We start from the raw sequence: 23,401 nt of genomic DNA, 5'->3' as shown, positions 1-23,401 counted from the left end.
TTCAGAGAACATTTTACTAGAGAATTTCAAAGCACTCATCAGCATCTCACTTTCTGTAACTGGATAAACACAATAACAAAACTGGATGGCAACAAAACTCAAATGGTGGATAGTCAGAAAAAGTAAATTTTAGTTTCAGGATTATTAGTGACTTCTAAGAAACCAAATTTTATCCCTACTGGAAAATATGCCCTGTGTAATATGAAAAGTAAATTGTTTTAGAAGAGTTTCATGTAAGATGTTAAAACACAGGCATAGTCTCAAGTACTCAAAAAAAAAAAAAAAAGAAACAAGAAATTTGTTAATATCTTAGCATTTAATAATCTGCAAAAACGTGATTTAATAAGCAAACTAAAACATGGAAACAGTGTTTAGATTTGAAATGCACTGTCAATCTGAAATTATGTGTTCAGTTGTGTGTCTGGAGACCAAACCATTCTGCCTGATCAAGAGTGTGTGTGGCAGGGCCACAGTGGGCCCCGTCACTGCTCTGCCCTGCCCTCCCCCAAAAACGGCAGAGATTCCAATCACAGCATATTAACTTACCAAGTGTTCCAATGTAATGATTAGATGTATCAAATGCAAACATTTTTTCCTTTAAATTATTCCCCAAATTTGGCCAAACTAAATATTTAATACAAAAATCCTGCCCAACAGCAGTGATCCCCACAGGATTGCTTCTGGAAGTCCCTCTGACATTCTCTTGCCTTATCACATCGCTCAAAACAATGATAGGTCTAGAAAGAGGCCATCCTGTCTTCTGAATATCAAGTCAAGAGTCAGAACTGAAGTAAAAGCAGTTAGAGCAAAACAGACACATACATCTTCAAACACACTCACACAATCATGGCAACTCTCATATCTGACAATGGCTGAATTTTATTCCAAGCAGATAATTTAATGATAGCTTTGCTATTAAAAAAAAATTCAAGTAAAATGCTCAAGCATATTTCAATATAAGGGAAAAGCTCTATTTCAGTCTAAGGGAAAAAGCAGCTACATTAAAAAATTCACTGCACAATGAAATCAGCATTAACTCTGAAACAGACACTGAGAGTGTTGGCCTGTGGAGACAAACCTGCCACGTGGCGGGGGGGTGGGGGGGGGTCAGCTCTGGAACAACCTGATGGCACTTTCCATCTTCCCACACCTGTATCTGCTCAAGAACCACAAACTTGAGTCATGGCTTAAGAATATTTGATTTCAACAATAAACTTAAGGTATCACATTATTTTCACTTTTCCTCTGAAAAATAGTTGAAGAGAACACAAATGATTCAAAGTAGAGATTTATGTTTTAGGTGAAAAAGTACCATAGCCATATATATTTGCTTTAAAAAAACTGACAAGCTTCAGGTAAAAATCATTTTTCAAGGGTCAATTTTTCATTTACATGTAACCAATACATCTTATTTACATATACAGGACTCCATTTTTATTCAAGTTCCTTCATATAAAATGTGTATTTTAACTGGTATATAACTGTTATATACTGTTTTTACAGAAACACTAAGTATCCTCTTATTCACTGGCAGTTTTGACGGTAATATTGGTTTCCACATTAAGAGATGTATATAGTTAAAAGCTCAATGAATAACATCAAGATGAAAACCCAGCGTTAACACCCTGTCTAGGGCCACATCAGTTATCCAAGGAGTCAACTGCTTCATCTGCATAAATTATAGCTGCAACAAAACACAAAGCAAGTATGATTCTGAAGACCCCGAAAAAAGAGCTCTGACTTGAGAGACACTAACCACTGCTTCATGCTGCTATTCATGTTCAATTCTTATACTGGGTTCATTTTTTCTTTTCAAAAGACACTGATTTTTCTAGTAATATTTAACTTTAAAAAGGTATCTTAGGTCTTTAACCCTCAGAGAACTGGTATATTTAGGCAACTAACCAAAAAAATAATCAGGATCATGTATCTTTGTCCATAGTTTCCAAAGGGTTAAAGTGCAGAAATTGTCTATCACCTGTTATAGAAGGCACCCTATTCCACTTTTTTCTTAAAAGAAACTTTTTCTTTGGTTTCTTGTAATTTTTCAGTGAGTCTATCCTTTGTTTCTTCCATTTTCTCTGTGAGAAGCTCCTTGGTCTCTTCCATCCTGTCTTGTAGATACTCCTTAACAGGAGGCGGTGTCGACATGTAGCCCCGGTTACGCAAGTACTTCACAGTGAAGGAGGTTCCTCCCAAAGTCACAGTATATCGGGCAGGTGTTGCAATCTGAGGAGAAAAGCAAACACAGGCAGATCAATAGCTGATCATGACTATCATCTTAAGCAAGAACAATCTGAAATTAAAGTTTTTAGTAATAACCCAACAGTATAAATTACTTTATTGCTTCACACTGACCCATGGATTACAGAATATTCGCAGTAGAAGCGCTGGAGCCTGTAACCACGTGCTAGGGAACCTGCAGACAGGCACCCTGGGAGATGAGAAAGATGGCTCAGGACCAACAAACACGCACATGCTTCTATTCCCTAAAACCCTGCTAACCTGTGGACACTGTGTATCTAGAACTAAACCAGAACCAAACTACTTCAAATGGTGAGAGGTAAACACGGGCTAAGTGTTTATTCTTTACTGAATTTAGTTTAGTTTCACTTCCAAATCCCTTTGACTTTTCTAGGCCTTATGCTACCTTCTCATTACAATCCACCCTGGGTCTGGAATCCCAACTGGGAACTTCCATGAGGCCAAAAAAACCCAGGCAGGCATGCACAGGCTTAACTTTGACCAGAGATTTAAGGACCAAAGCTGAATACTAGATGAACTGGTCAAAGAGCCACACAAAAGCGGTACCATCTCTATCACATCCTGATAGCTTCTGTGTTAAAATTCAGTACCAAAACTCTTTGAAAGACCCGCCTATGCTCTCCATCTCCAACTTCCCTCTTCATTTTCTCTTGAATTTACTCTAAGCCTTCACCCCCACCTCTCATCATAGTCACTGAAGAGGCTTGTGAACCATCAGAACTATGGAGACAGCTTCCCCCTCTACTCCTTGGAGCATGTCCTGCCCTGGCTGCCACGCCCCCACTTCCCTGGTTTCCTTCCACTTTGGAGGCTGCCCCTTTACAGTCCTTCCTGCCCATTATTCTTCCTGTTGTCTACCTCTGAACACTGTGGGGCAGCATTCAGTCCCTGCACGCCTTCTCCACCTACTTCCTTTCCTTGGTGGTCTTATCCAATTTCAAGTCCGTAGTGCCATCTGTACATTAATGATTCTTAGATTTCCAGACTGAGCCTTTTCCCTAAATTCCAGTATATACAACCTCTGGCTTATTTACACCTGCATGTCTAATAAGATCTCAAAATGTCATTTGTTCAAAACTGATCTCATGATGTTCAATGGTCCCACCCCAAACCTGCTTCTCTCAAAGCTGTCTGCATCTCAGGAAATGGCAACGCTATTCTTTTATTTATTTATTAGAGCATGAAGGGAGAGGGAGAGAGAGAATCCCAAGCAGACTCCCTGCTGAAGGGGGAGCTCCACGTGGGGCCTGATCTCATGAGCCTGAGATCATGACCTGAGCTGCAATTAGGAGTCAGACACTTAATGGACTGAGCCACCAGGGTGCAGAGCCTGATGTGGGGCTTGATCTCATGAGCCGAGATCATGACCTGAGCTGAAACTGAGAGTTGGAGGCTCAACCGACTAAGCTACCCAGGTGCCTCGCAACTCTTTAAGTTGCTTAAGCCAAAAAGCTACACGGTAGCTTCAACTCCTTTCTCTTGCATAATTTACGTTCAACCCATTAAGAAATTCCATCAGCTCCATCTTCAAAACACATCCAGAATCACCTACACCTTATGGGCTCTCCTGCTACCACCTGAGTCCTGGCCACTACCAGCTCTTACCCATACCATTGCAATAACCCCTCCTGCTAGGTCTCTGGGCTTCTTACCTTGCCCAGCTATATGTAATAGACTGTTCTCAACAGAGCAGCCAAAATGATTTTGTTAAAACACAAGTCAGATACTCAAAACTGCCCAGTGGCTTTCTATCTCCTCTGAGTAAAAGCCGAAGTGCTCATAATGGCCCATAAGGCCACCCTGATCTGGCCACTCTGTTGCCTCTCTGCAGTTCACTCATCCCAACCACAATGGCATCCTCCCTGTTCCCTCCAATACTCCAGGTATCCTGTAGCCTCAGGACCTTGCACTTGCATTTCCCCTCCTTGAATGCTCTTCTCCCATACAACTGCCTATTAACTCCCTCACCTTCTGGCAACCCTCCCTCTAAAAAAAACAAAACAAAACCGAATACTAAAAAAAGCACTCCAACACAAACACATCCTCCCTTGCTGGTTTGTTCTTTCTTCTTAGCACTTAACATCATCTAAACGCCACAGTGTGTGTGTGTGTGTGTTTGTTTTAACTTTACATTCTTTACCTAAATGGCTCCCACCACTAGAATGTAAGTTCCACGAGGGCATGTATTTTGTACCATTTTATTTAATTACAGTATTCCCAGTACCTAGAATGGCACTTGACACAGAGTAGGAGCTCAACAAATTTTTGTCAATTCAAACGAAGGTTCACTTCCAGGACAGTGCTAGGGGGCTGAGGAGTGTGTCCTACTCTGTGTCACAAGGTCACACTCAGGTGGTTTTTCTCTTGGCCACACCTCTTTTTTGAGGCTTTGCCATATTGAAGCAACAAATCTCAATGTTTGTCGCTCCACCTGAGAAACTATGGGTTACAGAAAATACCCAGGAGAATCCCTGCACATTCCCCACCTCACAGAGGAACAGTGAGTGGGAAGGAACACTGCTGACACTGACCTATCTATGTGTACAGGTTCATGTTTCAATTCCCACCCAACAAACATGCACTGAGCACTGATGTGCCTACAAAGCACAATACCAGGCATAGTGAAAACACAGAGAAAGAAGACATGACTTTGAATTCCTAAACACTAAAATCAAATGAAGAAACCAAATATTAAAAAAAACAAAAAAGGGGCGCCTGGGTGGCTCAGTCGTTAAGTGTCTGCCTTCAGCTCAGGTCATGATCCCAGGGTCCTGGGATTGAGCCCCACATCGGGCTCCGTGCTCAGCGGGAAGCCTGCTTCTCCCTCTCCCACTCCCCCTGCTTGTGTTCCCTCTCTCGCTCTCTCTGTCAAATAAATAAATAAAATCTTTAAAAAAACAAACAAACAAACCAAAAACAAAAAAGCCCCACAAAACTAACACCAGACCATGACATGAACTATAAGAGCTACATACACGTTATGGGAGCATAGGAGAAGGAGCAATTATAATTAGGGAAATGGTTTAAATCATCATGATACTTTGACTTATTAAGGTAAATTACACCCACTATAACTAGAAACTTGGTAATTTATGAGTTTATTAAGTTTTAATGTTTAAAAACTAAGCAATTAAGCTTTAGCCCTCTAGTCAAAATCATAATAAAAAAGGAAATCTCCCAAGAATTCAGAGGATTTTAATGAGGATGACAGAATAAAACGTCAGCTGTACTCTATAAAACCATACTTCTAAGTATTTTTATTACAACAGAAGCAAAATAAAATAAAATCTAGTTTCCAAACGTTTCCTACCTGTTTTCTTTCTTAGGATGAAGATATATAGAACTTCATAATTATTTGTCAACTGAGAAAAATAAGATTAATATGGCTAAATTCCACAATTTACAGAGTCTCCTCTTCCAAAAGAAAGACCCACAGACATAGAAACTCAGCTTATAAAGATGTCGGTGTCTCAACTCCAGAGAACAGCTACAGATGACAAACTTCTAAAATGAAACGTATGTAACAGCTACTAAGTAAGTCTAAGGTTTATCCCATGAAACAATCTGAACTAAACTTTACTATTTTACTTATCAAGTAGATGAACTATTATAAACAGTAAAATAAATGCTAAATATAACAAGTCAGGTGGCACATGGATCTCTGAAAAAGGAAAATTAATATACCGTAAGTGGGAGAAATGTCAAAAAGATGACTTCTGGAGTTTCGGAAAGTCTCATATTTGTCTGATCACAGCAGGTTAGGAATGATCTACCTATTTTCAAGTCACTTCTTCCTAAACCATCATTTTATTTATACTTAAAAGTTAAACTTAAAAAAATATAAACTTTAGCCATTAGACTATGGTATTGTATATGGTATTTTAAGTTACAAAAAATAACTACTGGGAACTAACATGGAGTTTTATGAGGAACTGAGCAGGTTACTGGTTAAGTGTGAAGAGCAACTCATTTATAACAGTACTTACCTTAAACAAGGCATATGCTGTTAGTGCATTTCCACTTTGGGAATTTTTCAGAATGTTTACTATGCTGTCCGGTAACCCAATGAGTTCTAGAAAAGGAATAACATTCACGCCTCTAGGAAAGAAACAAAATGATTTATATATATATGTCACTCCTCTAAGGAACAAAGTAACATATATATACACACACACATTTATGTATGTATACACACAAACTTTAAGGGGTAAATATTTTCAAAATTTTTCTGAAAACACCAAAACCAAATTTTGTTTAAAAATCACTTATGCATCGTCAAGAACTGTGATTTAACTCTAGAACAGAAACATTAGTGTTATACTGTATCTTACTGTTGCAGCTTCTGCTTTGCTTCTGCACATGGACATACATCCCTAATTACCATATTTTAAAAAATAGACGGATCTAGCAGAGTAAAATTAATAGCTTTAAATGACTTAAGAGAGAAGGAATGATCAGAATCATTTACTTGGTCTTAGTTTCCCCAACCAAACACTACTTCTTCAGAATGCTCTAATTCAGACTTCAAGACCTAAGCTTTTCACCTCTAAAATTACATGTCAAACTATATTGCTGTAAAAGCAACATTATAACAGTACTTATTGTGTTATTATGCAAAGAATAAATGATCCCATGGGTTTGATGAAAACTTTAATTATTCTAAATGGATGCCTGTATTCTATTAGCAGGCTTAGAAGGCAGGTGAAGAAGCAATTACCATAAATTACAACAAATTTTTGGACGGAGGGAGAGAAGGCAGAAAGTCTCTAATACAAGCTGTTAAGCCCTAATTTATTTTAGTTTCCATGATTATCAACATTTAGCTTTACGGGCATGTGCTCTCTCACGCTCTCTCCCTTTCTGTGTGTTGTTTTACAGACACTGTAACCCTTTGCCCCTCATTCAGAACAAGGTTCTTGTTCTGTGCTTTTCCTACATAAACATAACTATCATATTCAGGAATTTTTTTTAAAGATTTATTTATTGATTTTGAGAGAGAGAGAATGTCGCGGAGAGGGGCAGAGGGAGAGGGAAAAGGTCTTAAGTAATTCTGTACTGAGCGTGGAGCCCGATGTGGGGCTCAATCTCATGACCCTGAGATCACAACCTGAGCTGAAACCAAGAGTCAGATGCTTAACTGATGGCGCCACGCAGACGCCGCCATAGTCAGGAAATTTAACATACACAAGAGTATATAGTTAATACACAATATATTATTTAATATTAAAATTTCCTGAATTGTTCCAGTATGTCCCTTGTCACTATCTTGTCATTTCTCTCTGGTCTCCTTTCCTCTAGAAGTGATCCTCAGAACTTTTTTGAGAAGGAGGGCAGGATGTCTTTGACACTGAGATTTTTGAAGCTTCCAGACCAGTTAGCATGGGAGAATACCCCTCCATTTGGATTTGTCTGTTTTTTTTCCTCCTGATCAGGTTCAGGTTAAACATTTTTCAACAGGAAAACTGTACAGTTAATTCTGTCTCAGTACATCACAACAGAAGCCCCATGACATCAGTTTGTCTCACTGCTGGTGTATGGGTGACTCTTGGTTAGCACAGGGTCTACAGGGTACTTTTCTGTACAGGTACTCTTTCTCTTTGTAATTAAGAAAGGGAATTACCTAGAGCCATTATTATTATAGCTAGCTGTATTCTGTATATCATATAATAGCTAACAAACTAATTTATTCTTAATATTAAAATATATTTGGTTAATTGGGGAAGTTGTCCCTCCATGATTTCACTATAATACTCTGAAATCAGGGACTACTCTCAAGAACATATGGCTGGTCATCATCAAGGAAAATTACCTATCATCCACAAGAGGAAAGCAGATAACTGAAGGATCTTTAAAAAGTTAAATTACAAAATTGACTGTAAGTCCAACCTGGTTTCTTCTTTCTCCACCATCAGTTCCTTTTCAAGTCTCTTAGATAAAAACAGAATCCCATTAAAGCAAAACTTAGTACTACAAGGCCTTAGCTATTCTATGGATCTAATCAAGTCACTTTGCACCATTAATATCTTACCATGATATGCTAATTATATCTTCTAGAACCAATACAACTATAAAATTATTTTATCAATCATATCCTAGCCCAGTATGTAAAATCTACATATTTAATAGCAGTCATGAAGGGGAAACAAAAGACAAACATTTGGCCAAAAATAAGACAAAATTGAGTGATTAAAAAAAAAAAACTATCATAAAGATCAAATAATTACCTCAGACACCTTGCACAAGTATCTTTTATAAAATAAAGAAGTAAACAACTGGTTCTAGTTCTTTCTTTATTTTGAAGATTTATTTGAGAGAGAAAGAGAGAGAGAGTGTGTGTGTGTGCCGGGGGGAAGGGGCAGAGAAAAAGAATCTCAGGCAGATTCACCACTGAGCATGGAGCCCCACGTGGGGCTCTCTCTCACAACCCTGAGATCATGACCTGAGCTGAAATCAAGAGTCAGACGCTTAGCCAACTGAGCCACCCAGGCGCCCCTGGTTCTATTTGTTTCTAAAATACCGACTTGATTATTTTAAAGTAAAAATAACTTTCATTTCCTTTGGAATTGCTAAAAATGAAATACTAGTGAGGGACTGATTGACTGATTCCAACAGTAATACCCACTTGTCACTTTTTACTCTGAAGCTTCCACGACCTGACAGAAATCTGTGCTTTTCAAATTGCCAGCTTTATGGATGTTTCAACTGATGCAGAAATACACAAGGGCAAAGGACATTCACAGTAAGGATAAAATGCAGTAAAAGTCAGGTAGGATTTTGCCTCAGAATGGATCTGTAACTTTAGAAACTTGAGGCCTAAAACACAAGGATCTAACTGTAGGAACAGAACCATCATCACAAAGTTACAATTATCAAACAGAGCACTTCTGGTTAGATGTAAGATCTCTGCAAGGTTTTGCCAGATAGAAGGGGCAACAAAGCTTAGTTTAAAATAAAATATATTAAGATGTACAATTCAGATCTTCCTTGGGATAAAATGTTTCAAAAGCCGAGATCTTTATCACTGAGTTAAATAAATACAGTATGGCGTTCTGTTCTAACATGTCTAGAAAGGCAGTAATGCTAGTTGTCAGAGTGACTAAAACAAACACTGGTCACTAATGCAGTGTGATGTCAAATGCCCATCTTTCAAGTTACAAACTATTTTTTTCTCTTTCTTTTAATAGTTAAATAGGTAACAAATAACAGAGAGCTTTGCCCAGCTAAAAACAAAATAAAATAAAGCTAGCCTCTTGTCAGTTCAATTGAAAACCTGTATTTAATACAATCAACTCCAATTTGATAATAAAACCACATCGCAGTGATACACTGCCATTAGAACAAATCCTCCTTACTCTGTAAGTATTACTTGTGATAAGATCTTTACTTAGAACAAATCAACTTTCTGAAGGGATAGGATTTAATAAAAACATTAAGAAGAACTGTTTCTGGGAAGCAACACATCCTACATAATATAAATTAGCTGTGTGATACCATAACAGAACTGGACCAGTCGTCACGGCTGGGCAGGGGTGGTGGGTGTGGCAACCAAAGTCCCGTGCTGACAAAAAGCCAATAGGCAAATTGTGATGGATAAAGGGACATGACTTTAAGTGGATAGTCTTACTACCATGTTTACACACAAGTATTCTCCAGAAAAAGAGGGGGAAGAATAAAATAAGGGTGCATTCCACAGGGGATGGCAGAATGTCACCACAACTGCCTTAGGTGCCAGACAGACTGAAAAAATCTTAAGTATAATTCATATCACTAGGTCACTTGGGGTCTGCTTTTTCAGTTACAGAACTCTTACTTAAGAAGGCAAGGGAAAGTAAAAGGAACAAAGGAACAAAGATGCTCTTTTTAACAGACCAAATGAAAATTTCATATTAAATTAAAAACTTAGATTTCTTCCCCACGGCCTTCTGGCCAAATGAAAACTAAGGAGGGCAGAACTATCAGTCATATCATTTTCACAGTACTCCATCAGAAAATCCTCAATAGCTCAAAAAAGAACATTTGACATATAGATAGCCATTAATTAGAGCTGAAGGCCAATAATAATTTTTATTCAAAATGGCACAGGATTTTATGCTCTATTAAAAACTAAGGGCAGTTTTGAAGACTTCTATAAATATTATACACGTCCAGAAAAATGTCATTAATGAAAAAGATAATTCCATAAAGTGTACATACAAGGATTTTCTATAAAGAAAGGGACAATTCTTAAAGGATAATGATACACAACGAAGAAGGATATAACTGAATATTAGGAAGATAATGGAGAAAAAGATGTGAAGAGAATCAGAACAGCATCAACTACACAAAGTAAAAAAATCCTTTCAGAACTTTTGTAAAGAAACACTTCTAATCCTGTGTTTTCTAAGAGTAAGTCTTCATTTCATTATCTTTTAATTTAGTAAAAAATAACCTTTATCCCAAGGAATGAGCTTTACATACAAAACTGACATATCTTATTAATTAATACCTTACTATTGAGCCATTAAATATAACCAAACACTGAAAATCGATGGACTTCTGGAAAGAATAAAATAATTCTAGCCCCATAAGGATTGAGTTTACTAAAACTCAAAGTGGGGTCCATTGTGCCATTTCATTGCCCTCAGGATGGTGAGCTCATTCAGCTCTGCCATGCCCAGGCTAATATAAAAAAAAGCCCACACAGCACATTCAAACAAATAGGCACACGTCAGAACGCCTTAGTTGCTAGTGGCAGAAACAAACTGGAAATCATTGGGATCTGCTTCAATGTGTACCCTGCTCCTAAAACATTGTAAATAATATAACTTAACTTAAAAGAAAGGAAGAGTATTTAACAAAAAAGGGTGCATTTAGATATCTGTGTTTTACAATACCTGCAGGCTAGGGCCACCAAATTAACTTTATTTAGAAGTTTATTTTAGTTGTGGTAAGAACACGTATCATGAGATCTACACTCAATTTTTTAAGTGCACAAAAAATTAACTTCTGATCAGAACAACAGACCTTACCTTGACACATATCAGATGTGGGTAACACTAAACATAAGCCTGCAATTTGTTAATTTTTGTATCTGTAACAGATATTAGCCAGGCTTTGGCAAAAACATCATACTAATTTCCTACCAAAATCATACATATGGCAAAATAACAGATATATTTTTACATTTGTGAACACTTTAAGAAATATATAAGTATAGAACTCAATAGTGCTGCCAAATTTCCGAAATCTCTTATTTTATTTCTGTGCCATGCTAAAGCTGATAGACGAGCATAGTGATAAAGAGCAGGGGCTTTGAAATAAGACTCCAAAATATTTGGGAAAAAGCTGTTATTTTGACTTATTCTTCCTTAATTTCATTAATATAATGGGAATAATTACACTACCTACTTCATAGAGTTGTGAGGATTAAATGAGATGATATAGTTTAAAATTTTCGTATACTGCCTGCTATACATGGTAAGCGAATTTAGCTATGAAAATGTCAAAAAACAGCTATGAAAAGCAGTCACACTCAACAGTTAAAGACATTAAAGCATTTAAAAAACTATTTAAGGCTTTGATTAGTACAATTAAGAAGATTAACATTCTGATAAAGCAAGGAAAGGTGCTCAACGAAGCAAAAACTTACTTTATGGCTGCATAATAAAATGTTCCAAACCAAACACCAGAAGTTATTAGATGCACTGGAATCAAAACTTTTCCATATTGTCTAAATGTTTTCTTAAATCGTTGATAAAGACTAATAGATTTGTCTTGTAAAGGATCAGGTTCTTCCTTTTTTTCCGAAGGAGTTCCAGGGGATGTGGCACTGGATGACATAACCCTCTTGGATAAAATATCTTGCTCCCACTGTTTATGGTGAAGGACCCCTGGTTGGGGTGGATGAGCAGTGAATGGCTTCCTTTCCTTTGCAACACACTGGACAGCAGATAAATGTAGCCATTGTTTTTGAGGGCCCTGTACCAAAACTACTCTGGCTTCAGCTTTATACAAAAGTAATGGTCCCTTTATGTTTTGACAGTGTCCAAAAAGATTGGCTTTATGTGGTTCCATGCATGTCCTATGTGCCAGTCGGAATACAGACCTTGGTACATTCCATTGCATTTTGAAGAACGGTGATTGATGGATTTCAGCTTCTACAGAGACTAGATAAAAAAAAAAAAAAAATTAGATTATACTGATTTCCATTTTAAACCAATCCACTTAAAAATAAATCATTAACTGTTAGGAAGTAAAGGACAGACATTGCTACCAAATCCATACAAATTAATGTTAAGGTATATAGTTTGAACATACCACAATTTTAAAATGTTAATAAAATATATTTAAATCTGATATAGTAAACCAGTCTAACAGATATCATGAAGGGTAATGTTTTGAGGTTATTTTATTGCTACAAAAGGGATGTTTGTAGGGCTTCTGTTATTCTACAAGGAAGCTGTGTAGCATAATGGAAAAATAATAAGATCTAGAAGTCAAAAAACTGGGCCCTCATGTAATTGCCTTTTAGACTTCAAGCCCAAGTCTACTAGTAAAATGATTACTTCACAGGACTGTTACATAAATTACATGAAATTTCTGATGTAAAAGTGCTTTTGTAAACTAACAAGTATCAAGTAAGTTATTATTACAACTGTTAAGGTCTGATAAATAGTTGATACAAGTACCAATTTTTCTATAATGCCTTTCGACTAAATTATATAAAATTTTAAATCACATATATTTTTGGCTGGTGAGGAGACAGACTTTTCCAGATATCTAAACTTCTTGTGAAAAGACAGTATTTTATTTTATTTGTGACAACATAAATAACATACTTTAATGGAAAAAAATAACTACGTTTCCCAACAGAAAAATTTTTACTGAGAAAAGTGGGACTGTTTTACCTCTTTGTAAATCTCTTTAATGTTTGGCTTCATGGAAGACAGCTGGATTCTCATACCTGCTTCTGCATTCAACCTGTTACAGTATGTCTTTTGGGGCAAGGATATGAAGGAAATCCAGTCACACCCTTTTAGGTCACTGTGGACCATTTTCTTTGACTCTTCACTAAAACTAAACAAGTAGTAGTTTCTATAGTAAGTCTCAATGTGCAATATTAATTAATAACTTTTGTTCTGAACCATAACAAGAACTGTTGGTTCTGTTACAATAAAATCCATGGGTCTACTTTATTTTCAATGGATAGTTTATCCATGCACAATTTTCTCATGATGGGCCATTTCAAAAATATTGATGCACTGTGGGGCACCTGGGTGGCTCAGTAGGTTAAGCATCTGACTCTTGATTTCAGCTCAGGTCATGATCTCAGGGTCATGAGATTGAGGCCTGCATTGGGCTCCGAGCTGGGCATGGAGAAAAGACAGTATTTTAAAAGAATACAGACTTTGGAATAAGATAGACCCAACTGAGCTAACAGTGGTATTATTTTGAGCAAATTACTTAGCTTCTCTAGATGTAGGTTTCCCCACTAGTAAAACAGAATTATAGTATGCATTACTATATAGGAAATCAGTTCCCTTCCCTCAATACCAGGCAGTGCTACCTAATCACAATCTCCACCCCTACCCCACATCAGCTACCTTACTACTTCTACTACATTGTGAATAGATGATTTTGTTTTTTAAACTGTACACTAAGTAAGAGTCAACAGCATATGAGTTAGCACCCCAATAAATTAGCAATCCAATAAATACAGGTACTCCATTTTACATGAATATTTGTTATCTGGGGTACAAAGTTGTCTGTCATTATATAAAAATATCCATTCATGAATTGTCCCCATATAAAATTAATCCCCTGACTCATCCCTCCCTGATTAACAGTTAACATCAGCTCTTATCAGGCTCTCACAAATAATCCAACAACACAATGCAAACAAATTATGGAAAGAAACTGCACATCTTGCAAATAATAGGCTCCCAGGAAACCTTTAAAGGTGATACTGGAGATTGCTGCAATGAAAAGCAAAGTCAATGACTGGTCTGAACAATCAGACCAGTTAACAACCAAAAAGAAAAACCACAGGAATGATAACAGGTGCTTCATATAACGACTTAAATATTAAACAACTAAGAAAGGCCATAGAGAAAAATGATTAAGTCCTTAATTATTTTTACAAAACTGACTTATTTGTTGTGAAAGTCAAACATTAAGTAAAGGAGGTCTTATTGTGCTTTCTTACAACCCATACAATTTCCTACAAATCTATGCTATGTCTATTCCAAGGGGAAAAAAAAACATCAATTGGTTATTTATTCTAAGAATTAGCTGAGTTGGAATTATAACCTAAGATTTGTCAAATATAACATTTGGCTTGAATTTTTACAAAACATTCCTTTCGAGTATTTTACTATGAATCTTTGGTCTCTATTTTAGTTGGATTTATTTTGAGGATTTTCTCCAGGACCATTATCTTTGTTTTGGGGGTTTTTTTTTTTGTTTTTTTTTTTAGGACCATTATCTTTGAATTATTCCTGTCCATGGCTTTAATGCAGGTGTTTTTTGAACTCAAAGGTTTTTTTTTTTTTTTCTTTTAAACATATTTCCTTTACAAGGCGGTTTTCCAGGAGTTGAAGTTCCCAGAAGGCTTTCAGATAATTAAATTATTATGTTTGTGTTTGTGAATAAAGGAAAAAAAAAAGATTAAAAAAAAAAAAAGCCTCTTCCAAGCATCCAGTTTGCACCCCTTCCCCTGGTTTCCCCAACTACCCACTCCCATTAAAAAAAAAAATTATCCTCTCTCACTTCTTATTGACTATTTTTAAAAATATCCTTATTGAAATATAATGAACATACATTTCACTCATTTAAGCTGTAGAATTCAATGACTTATAGTATATTTACAGTTGTGAAACTATCCCCATAGTCTTAGCTTAGACCATTTTCATCACCCCAGAAAGAAATCCCATATCCATGAGCAGTCACTCATCATTCCCTCCCCCTCTTAGCCCCAGGTAACCACTACACTATTTTCTGTCTCTCTATATTTGTCTATTCTAAACATTTCATTTAAATGGAATCACAGTATGTGGTCTCTTGTGACTGGCTTCTTTCACTTCACATAACGTTTACAAGTCACCCCTGTATTACATCTTGAGCTAATATTTACCTTGGTTCCCTTAGAAGCCAATCTCTGGGCTAGTGGTTTCCAAAACTGGCTATGCATCAGAATCATGGTAGGTTGCGGATATTGAGGGAAAGGAGAGATGGTTTGAAAAACCAGATTCCTGGTCTCCATCCAGACCTAATAAATCAGAATCTTCTATAGCCAGGTCACACCTGACAATATGAATTTGGGGGTCATTTCTCTAGGCCCAGCAAATGGCTTCAGTGCCAGAGGCACTGTTCATTCCAGAATATGTATGATACTATTCAGTCTGTACTTGCCATCTACTTTTTCATCTGAAGTAGGTTTGTTCCTTGAAATCTAACGAGTCTTACTGTGTATGTCATCAGTATTGTGACTGATTACCTTTGGAAGTCTAGAGTGGTAGCAATGCTGTTATCCATCATCATCATCATCATCATCATTGTAAGATGTTTTTTAGCCCCTACTATGTGGTAGGTGTTATAAACCCTTTACATATATTAACTCATACTATTCCCATAACAATCTAATGAAGGAGGGACTACTGTCACCACTTCACAGTTGAGGACACTGAAACACAGAGAGGAAATACACTCAACTGGTGAGTGGAGAAGTTGGGATTCAAACTTAGTCACTAAGCTATATGGCCACTTCCAGAAGAAACAAACAGTGCCAATTTTCTTTTTTTTTCTTTTTTTTCAAGATTTTATTTATTTATTTGACAGAGAGACACAGCGAGAGAGGGAACACAAGCAGGGGGAGTGGAAGAGGGAGAGGCAGACTCCCCGCTGAGCAAGGAGCCCGACGTGGGGCTTGATCCCAGGATCCTGGGATCATGACCTGAGCCGAAGGCAGATGCTTAACAACTGAGCCACCCAGGTGCCCCAACAGTGCCAATTTTCAGTAGACTAAGATACATAAGACACATAAGACACATGATAAAAGTGCCCTAAGGAAACATAAGGCCCAAGAAATTAACTTTTAACTTAAAATTAACTTTTAAATTAAAAGTAAAAATCAAAACTAATTTAAATAACAACATATGGGCAATGGCTACAATATTTGACAGTGTAACTCTAGAATTCCAAAGGTAATCAATTACAATACTGATGACATACACAGTAAGACTCGTTAGATTTCAAGGAACAAACCTACTTCAGATTAATACAAGTAAAAGTAGATGGCAAGTACAGACTGAGTAGTATCATACATATTCTGGAATGAACAGGCTTCAGGAACAATAAAACCTAGGCAAGATAGAAGTTATCTTGTCTCACAGCTAGCATTGTGTATAATGGCCTCAGCTCACTGGCAGCTTCCATTTCTGGATTTTATTAGTCTGCTCATCTTCTCAATGAAAGATAAAAGTTTTTGGTTATTGGTAAATGGTGGAGGTGTCATTCCTCATAAACTCTACTTAGATCGGATTAGTTATATGTGGACAGGATGAGTGGACCTGAAGAAGCTGTGAACGAACAGGCCTCTATTTCTGATATAAATGGAGACCTGGAGTGATGAACAAATTAAACCTGAGTTTCTTCCAGTGAAATACAGTAATTTCAGTAATACATTTTTTAAATCATGAGACTTAGCTTATACCAAAAGTTGCCTGTTATTTTCCTGCCTCAGCAGTATGAAATTTTCATAGATATAGATGAAGCAGTGTTCTAAACTGCTTATTGTTTCAGTTATGGAAATAATTGATGAAGTGCATTATTAGACCCAAGTGAAGTGACAACATTACATTGCTTGTTGTGGCTATCCTTTTCCACTTTAGAATTACATCATAAAGGCCTTTAACACTTCAAGTGGTTGGCATATAGTTAATGGTACCTAATTCTGAGTATACAACCCTACCCTGTATGGTAGGGGCATCACGAATAATTTCTAAATAAAGCCTGATTCTGTCATGAATAATTTTCATGAGCAGGCAGAATTTAACAACTGAGAGCCTGGAATCCAAGGTCAGCCTGACCAAGTTCACATCCTGAAAATGCTATAAACTATGTACCATTTGGACAAGTTAATTAGCTCCCCCAACCCCTGTGCCTTGGTTTCCAATTTGTAAAATGGGGTTAATAATAGCACCTACTTCATAAGATTGTCATGAGATTAAAATAAATACATGTAAAATGTTCAGAAAATGATGAGTATGTAGCAAGTGCTCAGAAAATGTTACAAGTTATTATTGCAAGTGTGTAAGTAAACAAAGTAGTCTGTTGCCCTTATTCACAGTGAAACAGCCTAAGGATCAGTGCCTGAGCTGAAAGGAGATTACACAGGATAAACAGCTGTCTAGGATGGCTCTGGCACAAAACTTGAAAAACTACATGAAACTGTACCTAATCAATCCAATAATATCCAGCCCAAGACCAGGCATGAAAAAGCAGTTAACACACATGTGTGAGAGTTAGGAGCCTCTCCACAGCAATTCTGAGGCAAAGAGAAGGTGAAGACATAGTGGTCAAGAGTAAAGCATAAGTATAACTGGTATAAAACTTGCAGTTGTGGAATGAATAAGTCACGGGAATAAAAGGCACAGCATAAGGAATACAGTCAATGATATGGTAATACTTGGTATGGTGACAGATGATAGCTACACTTGTGTTGAGCCTAGCATAATGTATAAACTTGTCAAATCACTACCTTGTACACCTGAAACGAATGTAACATTGTGTGTCAACTATACTCAAATTAAAAAAAAAAGAAAGAAAAAAGTAAAGGTATAAGGAAGCAGTGGGAACCAAACGAAGAGAAGCCAAATTAAAGGAATGACAGAGAAGGAAGAAGGATTGGAACAAATGTCATTGAGAAACCACAAATGTTAAAATGCTGTTGGAATTATAGAGAAGCTATATCCTAAATTTCCAGTTCTATGAGGCAAATGAATTAGTTCATGAGATTCCTTTCCTCCCTCTATATCCTAACCAAACCCACACTCCTCAAGATTATATGAACACGTTTCTGTTCCTCACAAACTGGAAGCCTAAGACATTCAAGCAGCACTAGAAATACAATAGCTGAGTGTACATGGAATGAATTAATTTATATGCCATTCTTATAAAAGAAATAAAAACACACTAACTAAAAAGAGAGTTGAAACAACAAATTACAACAGCAAGATTTAGTTCTCTATTGTATGAATCCAAAAAACTCTTCTCAAACAAAATCTAATTTGGAAGTTCAATAAAAATAAATAAAAGCAAAGTTGCTCAGGTTAAAGCAGGATTAAAAGAGGAATAAAGTCTTCTGGCTTGTCCTCACCTCCTCCAGCCCATGGGCCACTGTGCCACATATTCCCTAACTATGAAAACAAAATCACAAAGTGGACAAATTCTCTATAAATAATGGTCCTACTTCAACTGCTATTTTCCTGCAAGTCACATCACAGGCACTAATTCCTTCTGAAGTCCCTGGGCCCTGCAAGCTAGAGAAGAAACTCCACTGAAAACACAGATATTGGAATCTTCTTTTTCTTTGTGGACTCTATGTTCCTGGAGAGCAAGAAGTCTGTGTTAATTCCCAGTAGGTACAGGGACGAGCGCAAAACCTGACATCTAGTGGGTGTTCAATCTAATTCAGTTCCATGAATGTCAACAACTTGTTAGTTTTTAAAAGACTCAATTTATCTCTAATAAATGACTTCTAAAATCAATGTAGCATCTTCAGCTTGGGAAGTTTTGAGGACTTAAAAATTAACCCTTAATATGTTAAAAGTTTGAATGGGAAAAGTAAACAACACAGAATGTAAGCAGAATGGAAATTCTAAGAATCAAAAGGAAATGCTACAAAACAAAAACACTCTAACAGAAATGAAGAATGCCTTTAAGGGACTCATAATCCACAGAGCCAAGGAAAGAATTGGTGAGCTCAAAGGGAGGCCAACAGAAACTTCCTAAACTGAAATGCAAAGAGGAAAAAAAAAATGAACCCTTCTCCCCTGACCAACATACATATAAAAATACCAGAATAAAACATCCAAGCATATGGGACAACTTCAACTTCAAAAGGTATAACACACACATGATAGGAATGCCAGAAGGAGAACAGAGAAAGAAGTATAAAAGAGAATTTTCCAAAATTCCTAACAAACACCAAACCACAGGTCCAGGAAGCTCTGAGAACCAAGTAGGATAATTATCTAAAACCCTTATCTGAGCATATCATATTCAAGTTGCAGAAAATCAAAGACAAAAAGAAAATCTTGAAAGAAGCTAGGGGGAAAAAAATCCCCCCAAAACAAACACCTTACCTAGAGGGGAACAAGGATAAAGGTAGAGGCAATTTCTCAACAGAAACCAGGCACACAAGAGAATAAAGCGAATATTTAAAGCGTGTACAGAAAAACCATCAAACTTGAATTCTATATGCAACAAAATTATCCATCAAAAGAAGAAATAAAGGTTCTATCAAACAAAAAAATGGAAGGAATTCACTGTCAGTAGACTTGACCTTCAAGAAGGAAATAACAGAAAAAGAAGGACTGAGGTTAGAAATTGCAGGAGGAGGAGGCAAGATGGTGGTAGAGTAGGGGACCTTGTTCCATCTGGTCCCTTGAATTTAGCTAGATAACTATCAAACCATTCTGAACACCATGAATTCAGCTGGAGATGTAAGAAAAAATACCTGGAACTCTACAAGTAGAAAAGTGACTGCTTTTTGCAAGGTAGGAGGTGTGGAGAAGTGAATCTGAGGGCAGATATTGGAAGATAAATGGAGAGGAGAGGGAGCCTCCATAAGCCTGCTATGGGAAAGTGATATAGCCCCAGAAGGCAAAATTGGAACTCTCAGAAATCTGCTCCAGTGAGACATCCCTGCCTGAAAGATGCTCAGGGGATGAAAGGGGCAGAATTCTAAGTGGGTCAGTGTGATCTCAGGACTCCAGGAGTTACAGAACTAATGGGGGTGTCTGAGCCAGTAGAGTACTCAAGCAGTGAAATGTGGAAACTGGTTTACAGTCAGGGAGCCCAGAAGGGGGTTCTCAGCTCTGGTTGCCATAAACTGCGATCCGGGCCTGATCAGGTGACCGCTCTCTGCCTGGGGACCCTGCAACAGACTGGAATGCGGGGACCATCTGCCATTCCCTGGGAGGAGCAGAATGGGTGTGCCCACAACCTGGAAACAGCTCTCAGGGTGGTGGCCCCAGAAAGGACAGTATGGTGACACTTAGCTGTCCCCCAGGAGGGGTGGAGCAGGTCCATGCATGATCCCTTGACCACTCTCAGCAGCAGGACCCCACAAAGGGCAGTAACTGGGGACCCTCGGACAGCCCCCGGGAGGATCACTGTCAACACACACCGCAGGAGTCTGCAGAGTTTGGCACACACAAAAGTGAAGACCATTTATCCCAGAGGGTTTACTGAAGAGACGGGACCATGATCTTTTGGCTCTGGGGCTGGAAATCAGGGCACGGCCATTTTTATTTTGCTCCTCTAAAGAGGCACAGAGAGCCTTCAGGGAACAAAAGCCACACTGAGGACCACTAACACTGAGCCCAGCCCCCTGGCAAGAGGCAGGGCAACTCCACCCAGGTACAGACACCTGAGAAGCAGCACAGCAAGCCCCTCCCCCAGAAGACCAACTGGAAGAACAAGTGCACAAGGTTATAGATCCCACAAGACTGTAAAACTCTAGCACTAGGAGAAAATAGTATATAGAACTCAAGGTTTTTTCTCATGATTTGTTTATCTTTCAGTCTAAAATTTCCCATTTCTTTTCTTTCTTTTTTTCCTTTTCAACTAGTTTCTTACTTTATCAACACTTTGTTTTTAAGTCGCTTTTTTAACTTTTTACACCTACATTTTATAGATATATGCTTCATTATTGGCCTTTTTTTCACTCTTCTATTTTATTTTTGTATATATACAAGTTTTGCTTTCTTTGCAATTTTGGGATTTAGTGTCTTCTAACACACAGACCAAAATTCTCTCAGGAACAAGTGGATTACCCTGTTTTGTCCACCCTGTGATATTAGATTCTACCCCCCTTTTTTGTTTTGTTTTTGTTTGCTCTTCTGTTTTGGTTTCTGATCTCTTCGGATTTGTCTAGTGTGTATTTTGATTGGGTTGTGGTGAATATTTTTGATTCTGCTCATTTGCTCATCCATTCTTCTCTGGGCAAAATGACTAGGAGAAATTCACAACAAAACAAAGAACCAGAAGTAATGTTCTCTGCCGCAGATCTAATTGATATGGATAAAAGTAAGATGTCAGAGCTGGAATTCAGGAAACCATTGTAAAGTTAATAGCTGGGCCAAAAAAAAAGCATAAAAGACACTAGAGAATCTCTTAGTGCAGAAATGAGACCTAATCAGGCCAAAATTAAAAATGCTATAACTGAGATGCAGTCTAAATTGTATGCTCTAACAGGCAGGGTAAATGAGGCAGAAGAGAGAGTAAGTGATCTAGAAGACAGGTTGATGGAAAGGAAGGAAACTGAAGAAAACAGAAAATGACTAATAGTGCAGGAAGACAGGCTTCGAGAAATCACTGATGCCATGAAACATACCAATATCAGAATTATAGAGAGAAATGACCAGAAGGTCTATTTGGGCAAATCACAGCTGAGAACTTCCCTAATCTGGGGAAGGAAACAAGCATTCATGTCCAAGAGGTAGACAGGACTGCTCCCAAAATCAATAAAAATAGATCAACACCCCAAAATATACTACTGAAGCTTGCAAATTTCAGAGAAAAAGAGAAAATCCTGAAAGCAGCTCAAGACAAGAGACTCCTAACCTACAGAGTGAGGAATATCAGATTAACATCAGACCTAGCCACAGAAACCTGGCGGGCCAGAAAGGGCTAGCATGGTATATTCAGGGTACTAAATGAGAAAAACATGCAGCCAAGAATTCTTTATCCAGCAAGACTGTCATTCAGAATGGAAGAAGAGAGAAAGAGCTTCCAGGACAGACAGAAACTAAAGGAATTTGTGACCACTAAATCAGCTCTGCAAGAAATATTAAAGGGGAACCTTTAAGTGAAGAGAGAGCCCAAAAGTAACAGAGATCAGAAAGAAACAGAGACAGTCTACAGAAACAGGGGCTTTACAGGTAATTCAATGGCACTAAATTCATACCTTCCAGTAGTTACTCTGAATGTAAATTGGCTAAATGCTCCAATCAAAACACACAGAGTATCAGATTGGATAAAAAAGCAAGACCCATCCATATATTGTCTACAAGAGACTCATTTTAGACCTAAAGACACTTCCTTGAAAGTGAAGGAGAACCATTTCTCATGCTAATGGACCTCAAAAGAAAGCTGGGGAAGCAATCCTCCTATCACACAAATTAGCTTTTAAACCAAAGACTGTAGTAAGGGATGAAGAGGAACACTATGTCATACTTAAAGAGTCTATCCAAAAAGAAAATCTAACAATTACAAATATTTATACTCCTAACTTCGGAGCAACCAATTATATAAACCAATTAATAACCAAATTAAAGAAACACATTGATAACAGAATAATAGCAGGGAACTTTAACACCCCACTCACAGCAATGGACAGATCATCTAAGCAGAGAATCAACAAAGAAACAAGAGCTTTGAATGACACATTGGACCAGATGGACTTCGTAGATCTGTACAGAACATTCCATGCTAAAACAACAGAATATACATTCTTGAGTTCACGTGGCACATTCTCCAGAATAGATCACATACTGGGTCACAAATCAGATCTCAACCAGTACCAAAAGACTGGTATTATTCCCTGCATATTTTCGGAACACAATGCTTTAAAACTTGAACTCAATCACAAGAGGAAATTTGGAAGGAACTCAAACACTTGGAGGTTAGAGAGTATCCTACTAAAGAATGAATAGGTCAACCAGGAAATTAAAGAAGAATTTAAAAAAATCATGGAAACAAATGAAAATGAAAACATAAATGTTCAAAACCTTTGGGATACAGGAAAGGCAGTCCTAAGAGGGAAGTACATAGCAAAAGAAGCCTTTCTCAAAAAATTAGATAAGTCCTACATACATAAGCTAAACTTACAACTAAAGGAGTTGAAGAACAGCAAATAAAGGCTAACCCAAGC

At 37.5% G+C, this 23,401-nt stretch overlaps 1 protein-coding gene across 4 annotated transcripts in view; it reads right to left on the bottom strand.

Moving 5' to 3' along the window:
* Positions 1-23,401, bottom strand: part of MIMS1 (mitochondrial inner membrane scaffold 1) — a 39,815-nt gene continuing 16,414 nt past the window's right edge. For 2 of the 4 annotated variants that reach the window (XM_081801598.1, XM_006744835.3), the window contains 3 exons: positions 11,894-12,410; positions 6,252-6,363; positions 1-2,229 (listed from right to left, as the gene is read on the bottom strand). In XM_081801598.1, coding sequence (XP_081657724.1) covers positions 1,996-2,229; positions 6,252-6,363; positions 11,894-12,369 — 822 coding nt within the window. In that variant the 5' untranslated portion in view covers positions 12,370-12,410 and the 3' untranslated portion in view covers positions 1-1,995. Of the gene's footprint in view, positions 2,230-6,251; positions 6,364-11,893; positions 12,411-13,151; positions 14,183-15,376; positions 16,191-23,401 lie in introns of those variants that run through there. The other 2 variants (XM_081801599.1, XM_031040798.2) reach the window with 2 other exon arrangements.

Source organism: Leptonychotes weddellii, chromosome 13 (assembly GCF_054177405.1).
Source record: "Leptonychotes weddellii isolate Sample4059 chromosome 13, ASM5417740v2, whole genome shotgun sequence".
In the NCBI taxonomy this organism is placed as follows: Eukaryota; Metazoa; Chordata; class Mammalia; order Carnivora; family Phocidae; genus Leptonychotes; species Leptonychotes weddellii.
Note: the sequence above shows the minus strand (reverse complement) of the source record. Positions and strands in the feature narration are given on the sequence as shown.